The sequence below is a fragment of the Hesperophylax consimilis genome, chromosome 13 (genome assembly GCF_061612785.1).
Source record: "Hesperophylax consimilis isolate HC1 chromosome 13, BYU_Hcon_1.0, whole genome shotgun sequence".
Lineage (NCBI taxonomy): Eukaryota > Metazoa > Arthropoda > Insecta > Trichoptera > Limnephilidae > Hesperophylax > Hesperophylax consimilis.
The window spans coordinates 26367590-26380090 of NC_142848.1; the positions used below are offsets into that span (position 1 = coordinate 26367590).

General features: G+C 34.2%; 1 protein-coding gene across 1 annotated transcript in view; it reads right to left on the minus strand.

Moving 5' to 3' along the window:
• Nucleotides 1-666: 666 nt before the first annotated feature.
• The window catches only part of LOC149418678 (GTP-binding protein REM 1-like), a 35186-nt gene continuing 23351 nt past the window's right edge, over nt 667-12501 (minus strand). Inside the window, exons 3-4 of the mRNA XM_089639147.1 lie at nt 1910-2102; nt 667-902 (exon numbers count right to left, since the gene is read on the minus strand). Coding sequence (XP_089495273.1) covers nt 667-902; nt 1910-2102 — 429 coding nt within the window. The remainder of the gene's footprint in view (nt 903-1909; nt 2103-12501) is intronic.

The following is a 12501-nucleotide window of genomic DNA, read 5'->3' on the forward strand; positions in this document are numbered from 1 at the left end:
TCTCGAAATGCTTACTAAAAACAATTGTGTATAATAGATGACGCTAATGTTGTTTTGTTTATTATTTATGTTATTTTGGCTGTATTTGTCCTTACGAGGCCTGAGGGGATAAGGGTACCAACCATAAATTACACGTTTATTATGAAGATGTAATGACAACAATCTTGTAAATTCTGATGTCAAAATAACATGTGTCAATGTTAGGGTAGTTAACATAGATTAAAAACATGCACAACTGAGTTTTGTTTTTGCAATTCAGTTTTTTTTTTACAGTTTTTTTATAATTATTTCTCCCACGCATTTTAAAAGAAAATCAATCAAAAGACTACCTCTTTAGAACACGTTGCTTTTAGTTTTAGTGTGATTTCATTTTAAATAAACTTCAAAATAAAATCAACTGTTTCTACTGTATATTTTTTAACGATCTTAATGATTAGCACAGTTTTCAACGTTGCAATTTTTTGCATAACTCTACACATTTCACTGGTCACATTAGTTAGGATTTATTGCAGAATGCGAATAAATGTACAAAATACTATAAAGTGGTACCATTTTATCTCTCACATCAATCTTATCTGCGTATATACGATGATTACGATCACCTTGATGTGAAAATGTGGAACATCTTCAAGTAATTACACCAAAAGAAACAAAAATAGTTTGTCCTCAAATCACAAAGAGATTCTCGCAGCTTCTCGCTCTCCTGCGCAGTCCCAGCAGCCTCGCCAGGAGTCGAGCTCCGCCCCCCGGGCCCCCATTTCCTGGGGGCCTCCTGCCCAGGCGCTTGGGGTTCAGCTGCACTTGCGCCAGGATGCCCACGAGGAGCTCATCCACGTTGTGTGCAATACCGCTGGAGGCTTCTATGAACTTGCATCCGCAATTGTTGGCGAGGCGTCTGCCAACTGGAATGATAAAATTAAGAATTGGTTTTTTTAATGCGGTGGTAGGCCACTCTAGGCGTGATGCCACACATGCATAATTAGCGATATCTTAAGGGCAATTCATTGGAACATTGGGAATCTTAGCCGGTAAAGCAGAATAAATACGTCCTAGAACTAACTTAGCTTCTTTCCTGGTCTATTTTTACCCCCATCAACAGCGTAAATGGTATTTTGGATACTTTAATGAAACAATAATTATTATCAGATTCCTTAAAACTCTGTAAGTGAGTAAAATGTGGCCTGTTTTAGATGATATTCTTATAAATGTTGGGTTTTTGTGTAGATAGATATTATTAGACGTGATACTATGCAATTCAATTGGTGATCCATATACTCATAACGATATAGCGCGGTACCAATGTGGTGCTAATATATTGATTTTTAATCTGTATCCGGCCCGAAGGACCAAATTTCTATTCAATGACCCACTCGAATCTACCCAAAAGAGAGTGTCTCGGAAAAATATTTTAACCCTTTATAGGTCATAAGTTAAAAACGGATAGTTTTGAGACCTGCAATATTAAGTTCTATATTTCTTTATGTTTACAAGTTATAAACGCCCTTATGGGATGTAATCATTCTGAGGTAACGCACAGAGGTCTTCAATCAAACCAACCGCCCCGAAGTTCGCACATGTCGAGTAAATTTACGAAAATCGCGTCCTGGTCAGTTTCTCCATAAAATTATCAAACACTTATTTTCCTGTAACGCGAATAAATAAAAGTACATTTTTCCTTACCAAAGTGTCGTTTTGTAATGAAAACAAAATTTTTAGATAATATTTTTTTTTTACTTAAATGGACACCGGTCAGCAAAAAGACCGCTGGAAAATCGAAAATTTCAAAAAGACTAAGTAAAAAAAAGGTTTTTTCTTTCACCAAAATGAATATTGAAAACATAAATAAAACCATCAAGGGCGTATCGTTAAAAAAGTTGTACTATAAAGGGTTAAATTCGAAGGTACTAACCGACCATCGGCACTTCTCTCTTTCTCTCTAAGTCAGCCTTGTTGGCAACCAGGATGACACCCCTGGTGCACATGTACTCCCCCTTCAGCAGATAAAGCAGGATCTCCTCGGCCATCTTCAGGCTTTGCCGATCCTCCACTGAATAGACGACCACGAACACATCCGCGTTGTATGTGGCGCAGAAACTCTCCACCTGGAAAATAGAATGGACATATATAAAAGGGATACATATTAACATATTTTATAAAGGTTTCAGGAATGAAAATCGAACACCTTTAATCAAAACAACAAAAGAATGGGATTACTTATTCTATGAGAATAGGTTTATGTATTATTATTATATCTCATAAATAATGTACGTAGCATTTGGCTGGAGAGGGGGAGTCGCATTATTTTCAATTAAGGCGAGGAGATCTCCGTATAACATCCTCGCCACTCCCACACTTATATAACATAATTTGTCAGGATGTCTAGCACGAACGATCGATAAAGTCCTATGTCATTACGATATTGACGAAATCCGTCGTTTATGGTCAGTTAGCGATATTTTCGAGCACCGCCAACGATTGATAAGAAATAATGAAACCGACGCGTCGGTCGTGAAGACGTCGCGACGATGGACAAAATTTAGCGCGGCCTCCATAGTATCCGATAAGTTTCGGCAAACTGACAATATAATATCTTTTTTTAATTATGTCGTTCGTTAAGTAAAGTTACTGATTTTTTAACGAATTTAGTTGAACTAACGAATGAATTGAATGCTTGTATTATCCATCCTGAATTATTTGATTGTGTTCAAAATAAGAAACAATGTATTAATTCGACACGAATCTATCTAAAATGACCTGATAATCAACATAACATAACCAAAAAAAATGCACTCTTCGCGGTGTGCGGAATGTGACGCATGACAGCCGTGGCAGTAGATGGAGTAACTGCAAACATTTTGCGATGTTGCCAGACTATTTCGAGTGTTATCTATCCGGAAGCTCGAAACAATGGTGAAACGGTCGCCGTTGAATAACGAAGTTATTCTGATCTTTAAAGCCAGCCAACGGATAGCTAGTCAGATATTTAGCCCGACATAGTGAAATACCCCCTTAGTGTGACAGGTCTGGTCTTCGATTCTTTACGAAGTCATTCCACTCGAACAACTAGTGGTTCGACCCACTCGTTGTTTGAGTGGAGTGACTTTTGACTATTGGCGTGTGTAAGTATGTAACTTCGACGAAACTCAAGAATAAGAGGGTCGACCAGTGTATGTACTTTCCACGGCGATTGCGAGTGGCCTGGATTGGAGAATCGATACCTTGTATGGGATTGCACGATGAGCGATATGGTGACATAGGCCACGACCAACAAAACGCTTGATGCGTATAACGGCGTAGTGTGACAGTACAAGTAATTCTCCTTATTATACACCTACGGGTTTTATTTTCGGCTCGCCGTACATAATTTAAAAACATTGTCTTGCTATTACGAAAACAGATTTTTAATAATAATTGGTATTTCGGGATGGAAATGAGAGTGCTTAGCAAAGTTGGATATGTTACGCTGCATAATCCGAGTAAACACTCCACGGCTGATACAAGCGATTATGATTAATATTGTTCAGTGCTTGATTAAAGCAACAACAACATTTACGTCATTCTAATTATTATGGAATCTAGATTGGCCTATCCGGTACCAAAATATTCCCATTAATATTTCCCTAGAAATAAATAGTTAAGAAATCGGCAATTTTTATGACATAAATTAGTTATTACATTACATAAATTATAATATTTTTGAAGAGTGACCACTTTTAACTGGATTAACTCTACACTTTAGGGATGCTGTATGAGGGTCTTTTTTAAGGAAAGAAAGGAGAAGAAGTAGTGGGAAGGAAGAAGGTATGCGGGGTAGGAATCTAGGGATCAGCGTATCCAGGAGTGACACATGTATGAATATATCCTTCCCGCTGTGGTGCAAGGCGATGGGTCGAGTAACCGGTTGGAGAGGTCAAAGGGTCTTCCCAAACCAGCCTCTCCCGATCTGGCACGCCATGCAGCTGATCTGCAGGCGCATCTTACACTTCCATCGATGAACACGGGCACTCCTGTGAAATCACCAAGCGTAGCAAACCATTTGGTGTGAGGTGTTGTTTATCCAATAAATGGTTCCCGGGGCGGCGGTACTCAAACCCACCTCAAAAATTAAACCACTACTTCAACCACTAAGTAGATAATCATTTACACACTAGAAATGCCTTCCATGTATATTGATAGAATGGGGTCTTAGCACTGACCATTTCTAGCAAAGTTTCAATTCTGAAAGATAGTCTTTCACCAAGGCGATACTGAAATTATCTTTCATTCTGGAACGTGGCGAAAACATACCTGCTATATATTATTTTCAATTAATTAATTTTAAGACATCACAAAATATATTTTTTTAAATACTTGCACTCGAGAGCCCTACGCCTCGACCACAGAGGCCGAGTTGAATTAATTTATTTTATTTAGATAAACATTATATTAAATTGACTCATGTTAACCAGTCGAGCGCTGGATGTGTATATGTTACAGTCATAGAGATTAAATAGATATTATACATAATGACTGTTCATTATACATATGAACAAAATTGTTTAGACAATGTGATAAATTCATCACTTTATCCGGATATTATTCATAATATCGGGTCAAAGTTAGCTAAAGTAATAAATACGGTCCAACTGACTTGTTACCCCCCTATCCTAACCTAACCTATAATAGCCCAACCTAACCTAACTTAACCTATTATAACCCAACCTAACCTAACCTAACCTATCCTAACCTAACTTAACCTAACCCATCCTAACCTAACCTAACCTAACCTAACCTAACCTAACCTGATCAAACCTAACCTAACCTAACCTAAAATAACCCAACCCATCCTAACCCAACCCAACCTAACCTAACCTATAAAAACCCAACCCAACCTAACCTAACCTATAATAACCCAACCTAACCTAACCTATCCAAAGCTAACTTTATAAATTAAAGGAAAATTGAAATGTTATTTTATAATCTTTATCTATTCCTACTCGTTTTATTACTTTATCCAAGTCTTCGAATATGTTATATAAAATAGGTAGTTAATGTGATTAATTCTGTGTCAATTATCACTTTGTCTAAATTGGGTAGACATTATAAATAATGGCTGGATAGTATATATAATATCCGGATTTATTACTTTGGCTGTGACATATATATTTAATATCATTCCTCAAAACACTGCTAACTGCTGTTTAAAGCCAATGAATCCACCGTTTATCCCATATATTTAGATTCTATAAAATTGTCACATAATGGCAAGTAATCGCTCAAGACGTTTTCGCATACTTGCCATAATATGTCAAAAATCGTTCGAGCGGTTAGCGCTCGCTGAGTTGTCGTTGGTGAAAGCTTTGTTAAAAGCCTAGTGTATTCCATTTCAATGATCCAAATCAACAAGTTTATCGCAATGGGTAGGGTGGTAATGGTGGGTAGCTCTTTACATAAACCTAAATTCGATGGATTATTATATCTGATGTTTATTTTAAGATAACGAAGATAACGCCCGTTATGTCTGGAATATTGGTGGTCTGGTGAGATGTATTATTTATGTCGTGGGAATTATTATGTAGCCTATAAACAAACTTAAGAGTGAAGTAATACTGATTTTTGTACACGTACTTTCCCCTCCTTTACCCCTCTGTCCGCCTGTTGCCGATTTGTTCTCTCTTTCACCTCGCCAAACTTCACATTTTCTTGCGAAAAAACAATATTTATCACTAAAATAAAAATACGCTATTGAATTTAGATTGCTTCGTGGCCATCCATTATTTTTTTTTTAAATAAAGACAAAAATTCTCGGATTATGAAAATTCTGGAAATATTTTAAAATCTCCCACAACCACTACGGTAAGTGGAAAATTTTGCCTGAGTCTTGATGGAGTACTTAGCCAGCCGAGAAATTGAACTTACGACGCCTGGGTGGGACCTGGAGCCGATGCCACTGACCGGTCTATGAAACAAAATTACGTTGTTTAAACCGGTACTTTCTTTAATTAACGCAGATCTATTATATTTTCTCATGGCAAAATATGGTTCCATGATAACTCAACACAGTGACAATTCAAAACATCTTTAAAAAGTGATATAAAGTCGTTAGAAACGATGAAAATTTTTTTTTAAATCTAACCTAACCCAATTAACCCAGTTAATAAAGTGTTGGTTTCATCACTTTCCATGACTTTATATAACTTTTTAAAGATGTGATGAATTATTATTTTGATGATTTATCCGGTCCGCAAAATATATGCTTTTATCACGATGTGTGTACAAATATAAGGTGTTGAAGTGGGGGTGGAAGCGTGACTAGGGATTATTGAAGAGTTGTGGGAGGAGATAGAACTGACGATGAATAGGTCTGTAAGATATTTTTGTTTATTACATAATAATAGACTGATTATTTATAATTTCTAATGCTTGGAACTTATTTAACTTAATATTTTCCTCTATTATTATTTGGAGAAAATTTATCCCTGTATTTTTATCAAAAGCATGATTAATTTATTCTGATTATATTATAGATATTCTTTGATTCTAATTTCAAAATTACGACTTGTTTTCCTGATTGAAAATTGATGGTAAGTTAGTATATATTTCGACCTGGGAAGGAACGATTGTTCCTAAACAGGTCAGCGTTAGTAAAAAAAATTGGCTTAAACAAATTAATAGTTTAATTTAATTCAAAATATAATCATTGGATCATTTTTCACACATGACAGCGCGCTTTTTGTGAACAATCAACTTAAGGGCCTTGTAAAAGTTACTATGTGAGCTTCGAGAGGAGCAAAAAATGTACTGTCAGATAATTGGTAAAAATATTAACAGTTTTGTGTTTAATCAAAATTCTTGTACGAGGAACTAATTTTAAAAAGTCTGTTTTTAGTAAACTAATTTGCTAGCTGAATATTTATTAAGTATCTGTCACCATTTTAACGACTTAGAAAGTTTGCATTAGAAAATAAAATAAGTGTTTCAAAAGTTCCTACCTGTTACGGAAGCCTTTTTGTTTTTAAACTAAACAGAAGTATGGCTTTGAAATTTGTTCATTGGCAGGACATCTTTCTATTTTTAAAAAATATGTCAAACGCACAACTAAAGGTTTTGTCGTTTTTATTCAATTATCCTTAAAAGGGTTTCCCTAATAATCCGTCCATTAACATGGACACGAGGAAAAATCCTTCCAGGATGTTTATTTATAGAGTTTTACTGTTATAAAAATGCTTTTAGGCTCTTCAGCAAGGATTCTGTACCTGGGCAATGGGGCGATCAATCGAAAGTGCTTTGGGGGCGATTTGATATGATTCGGTGGGCGAACAGCAGAGAAAGCTTGGCAATTCTCGTAACGTAATGACGACAAACAAAACATATATCTCTAGTTAGGCAATAATATATAACTGTTTTTTAAAGTAAGGTAAAATAAACATACTTGTGCAATGGGCATAAACAATTTCTGTATAATGGCTGTTAAAAAGATAGCGAGATGTTTTGTAAATAAATATGGGAATTTTCGTGAAGGTTTCAGATGTTTATTCTTGAGAAATTATACCGTGGGAGAATTGTGAGGGAGTGCAAACAATATCGCATAATAAGTGCGTAATAAATCTTGTCGTTATTTTCAATGGATATATAGATTTCTTACGTTAAACGTTGTACGGTATTGTTTGATGCTTATAAATATGTTTATATCTCCTGTTCTTTGATATGATATCTTCAGCGTAAAGATTTCCGTCTAGTTTGTGCCGACGCAACCCACTTTCTACCTATTTATAACAAGTTTCTCTTTAAGTCTTTAAATTTTTAAATTCCAAAATAACGTATATTTTTGAAGATAATATCTATACATTTGTTACGCCGAAACGTTAATTATATGAAATTCCCTCGATAGACAAAAATCGCAAAGTAAGCTCGGAAAATTAATAAAAACACGTTTTGTTCTGTTATTTAATATGTTATAGGAATGAAAAGAATCACAGTCCATCTTTAAATTAAACTAAAGCATTCGACGAAAGATTTTTGCTCTATAACAAATGAGTCGTGTTTTATTAAATATTTTCACCATTTTCGCTTTATTATAATCGTTTTTTTAGTATTCGCGCGCTACCTCTAACATTCGTATTTACATATCTCCCTTTCAAATCATTTTTGAACGCTTACTACGTGGTCTTAAGGAATGCTGATAGATTTTTAGAGTTATGAATGGTTTGGATTGGAGTAATGTTAATGCCATCCTTCTTTTTACTACCAGTTATAAAAGCAGCGTTATTGCACTCGAGGTAGAACTGAGAACCAAGCGTTAGTAAAGTTCACCCATCTAATTTTATATTTATTTGGGAGATGCATTGCAGTGTAATCCTACTGGAGATTTAAAGTCAACCCTTCTGGATTTGTACGTCATTAAATTTCCATAGCTTTTTTCTGAAGAACTATTTTCGCCACGTCATTTCATCGTGAGCTACAGAGCAGTGAATTGGTTGAAAAATTCGTGAAAAAATGTTCAAGGAAACCAGAAACCAACTTTGTGTCTAACGATATCATATGGAAATTTAGTAAAAAATACACATTAAAATAATAATAACAAGTGTTTTAGTGTCTTCGTTTTTTGGCATTACATTTACATATTATACAAATTTTGTAGTATAAATAAATCATATTAAATAGAATTATAAATAGTGTTTTTTTGGAAATAATTATAAATATATCACATGGTGGTTTTTGTTCAATTGAGTGGTTTCGGTTTTAGTCTGTATTTGGTGTCAGTATATTATCTATATCTGATATCCCTATGTTGTGTATACAGTTTTTTTATTTGAGATTTAAATGTTAAAATATTGTTATGAGTTTTGAATAAGAGTGGGATTTTGGAGTTTTGTACCATGGTATAGAAATATTGTTTGCCCGAATGTTATATTTTTAGTTTATTGTATATGTTTTTCACCCTGAGATCTAGTGTTTCTAATATATGTGTTTGTTGTTATTTCTTGTGATTTGTATTTATGAATGAAAAGGAATATTTCTTTCAGAATAATTTTCACATTGGCTTTTTGGGTTTTAATGAGTGGTTTTAGGATATTGACATTTGGACTGCCCCATCCGATAATTCCATATTCTAAGGGCGATTGACAAAGAGCAATATAGATATTTTTTACTGAGGACATCTCTCATTTTAATTTTTGATCATTCTTACACATAAGTTAGTTACATAGTCAACGTTTTCAGAAGAGATACAGTTATAACAATGGTCATTTAAGTGATGGGAGCAATGAATTTTTAAGTTTTGGTTTCCTTCTGAATTTTTGTATTTTTTAATTTGAAGGTGATGAATTTTGTTTTATTAGCATTAAGTTTAAGCGAATGGTAGTCGAGCAATTTTTTGATCCTGTTTAGTGTGTTTTCTGATTTCTAAAATGTTTCTGCCCAATGATTCCCATTTATTAGAACAACTGCATCATTCGCAAAACTTATGATATCGCCTTCACATTTTATGTGGCAAAGATCATGAATGTAAATTAAGAAGAGAATTGGACCCAGAACACTTCCTTGAGGCACCCCGAATTCGACATCAATAAACTCGCTGGTTATGTTGTTAAGTTTTACCGGTTTTTTTCCTATTTTTCATGTAACTTTAAAAAAATGTCAGTTCATTATCAGTAATCCCTATATTTTCTAGTTTTAAACAAACATGTAATTGATTTATTGTGTCGAAGGCTTGAGAAAGGTCGAGGACTCTGCCAATGCATTTTTATGTGAGTCTAAAGAATATTTTAAATTACATATAAGCGGTTCGGCGTGTAGGAATACTTTTAAATAGAGCATTCCTTACAACTTTTAGCTTCAGCGACAGCGACAGCCTAAATGCTTTATAAAAATACCACTACAAATCTATTTATATCAAATAATGTTTTATACCTTTGAACAGCTTGGGCATTTCTGGGTTAAAATGTACATGTATGACAGGCGTCATAAAAAGGCAACCGCTCTGGAATGTATTAGGATACGAAGTATTTTATTTTGCACAGGCAGGGACGCTCTTGTGAGGTGTCACATAAAAAAAAAAAAAAAAAATTTAATATTGGAGACCCTTTGCCAGCTTTCACTGGGAGCTTTTGCCAACTGTCGCCAACTGAGTCGCCAACACCGTAGAGCGGTGTACACTAGAAGCTTGCACAGAAACGTAGAAAAATTAGTACTCGAGACTGATGGTCGCTGACGGGAAATGGGAACAATGCGTTAAGGTTAAATGCAACGTTCGTTATAATCTACGCGTTCATATATGGCGGTAATTTAATTATTTTATTAAAATATGCTTTTTGCAAGTTATGCTTTACAATATTAAGACAAACTATTTGTTTGCGCCCGTACATACTCCATGTGAATATAAATAAATAGTTTTGTCCATATAAAAAGTCAATTCTTTCAAGAAAGGCTTACAAATACAATATTGGATTGAATCATCGGTACAATATTGTATTTGCATGTACTGTGCCATTTTAATGGACAGAGTGTATAGTTTTTTTATTTATTTAATTATTAACGCCCTTGGGGATAACGGGTAGTAAAATGTTATGCCAACACAAAAAAAAAAACTTATTTATATCAATTTATACGTACCTCATAGGTAAAAACATGATGATCATAATAAATAATTATTATAAAATAATAGAAACATAGTAACCAAATCATTATATAAATATATTGGTAAATTGTCATCTATAAAAATGTAGCAGCACTTGAAGAAAAAAAATAATAATCACAATGACATTTCAGTGATATTACTAATAATAATCTGATAAAAACATATACAAACAGAGGTATAGGCAATGGCGGTTTTCTCTGAATTGCGTTTGTGCATAAAAATATAAGGAAAGAAGACAAACTTGTATAATAATTTTATCAAACTTTAAATAGCGCGCCATTCAAATTCTGTACTAAAAAATCCACTCGTTCGAATGATACTCGTATTTAACTGCCCAACAGCGAGTTCAAAATGAATCCCAAATCTCATAGGTGCGTTATGAATATCAGCACCTAGGGGAGACTTTTCATCACATTTTTTAGGTTTACACAAAAGCACTAGTGGCGCTAGAGCCATAGACCTGAAAACCTTGGGAATATACTAGTGCATGAGTGCACACTGCACAGCATAAGATTTGTTAAAACTAAATTTGAAGATAGGAAAATCCAGATAATTTGAATAAAGCCATTGTATGACACCCCCTGTTACCCGCTCCCCCAAATGAAATGTATTATATAAGCTATAGGTTAGAAAGATTTGTACCAGTCTGAAGATGGCCTTAAAAGGCTGAAACCGGTTACGGTCAAAAATAAAATATAGTGGAAAAATGTTTTAAAACCTTTTTTATTGTTTTATTATAATGGAATTCCACCAAGAAATGTCATTATCAAAAATAGAAATATTTAAAAATATTTAATATGAAGTCAACGGGTTAGCAGACTTGATGTTTTGAAATCACCTGACCCGTTTTGGGTTTAATCTCAAACTCTGTATATTTGTTGTGTAAGGATTTTTTTCATGGCTTAGGTACCCGTTTCGGCCTGCTTATACCCTTTTAAAATCGACGCTGTGGGTGACCTTAATGGGTCAACACTTTCAATATCCAGTTATACTTTTGCTTTATGGATAATGGATATAAAAAAACACTCTAGTTGGGAGTTAGTTCACGGACCCTACAGTAATTACTTTTCGTAGGACAAAAAGGGGAGATGTTTTTTTATAATATGTTTCAGACCAGTTAAATGTATTGAAGATAGATTCACAATATAATAAAAATGCAGATTACTTTGTTTTTGCCATGACACTAATTTGTCCAAATTAATAATGATCATTAGTTTTGTAGGTGCCTACTACTCAGTACCTACTAGAAAGAGCTAACAATGAATTAAAAATATTCTAAACAGAAGAAAATCAGCATTTCTGGTTATAGGCCGATTGCCCCTAGGAAAATTCATTCGTTTTCTCGTGCCCGAATCAGTAACAACATTTATTCTTTCTCCTAACTTCACTTATGATATGTTCCATCAATTTAATGAATAATATCATTATTATAATGAATGTACCATTATGTTATATTAACATTGCGCATATTATAGTACAGGTGTGAGACTCCAATACAAAGCTTGTACAGATGTGAGACTCTGGTACAAAGCTGGCACAGATATGCAACTCTGGTACAGAGCTGATAAAAATGTGAAATTCCGGTACACAGCTCATTGTTAAATCTAGAAAAACTCTCATTGTTAGATCTATAAGTTTATTAGAGGAACAATTTTATGATACAAAGCAATACTTCTACGTGTCTCTAAGTATTGGTAATGTAGATGTAAAATATATGTAAATGGGTATTGCCAGGGGTGGTAAGGTCCAAAGAAACTGTGAAGAGGAATATTACTGTGGACAAAATGTAGGTAACCTTACAGTTGTGTGGTATTCAATATTAAATATATAAAAACATAATCCAGATATTCGTAATTCTAATATTTAATGATTTCATTAATACC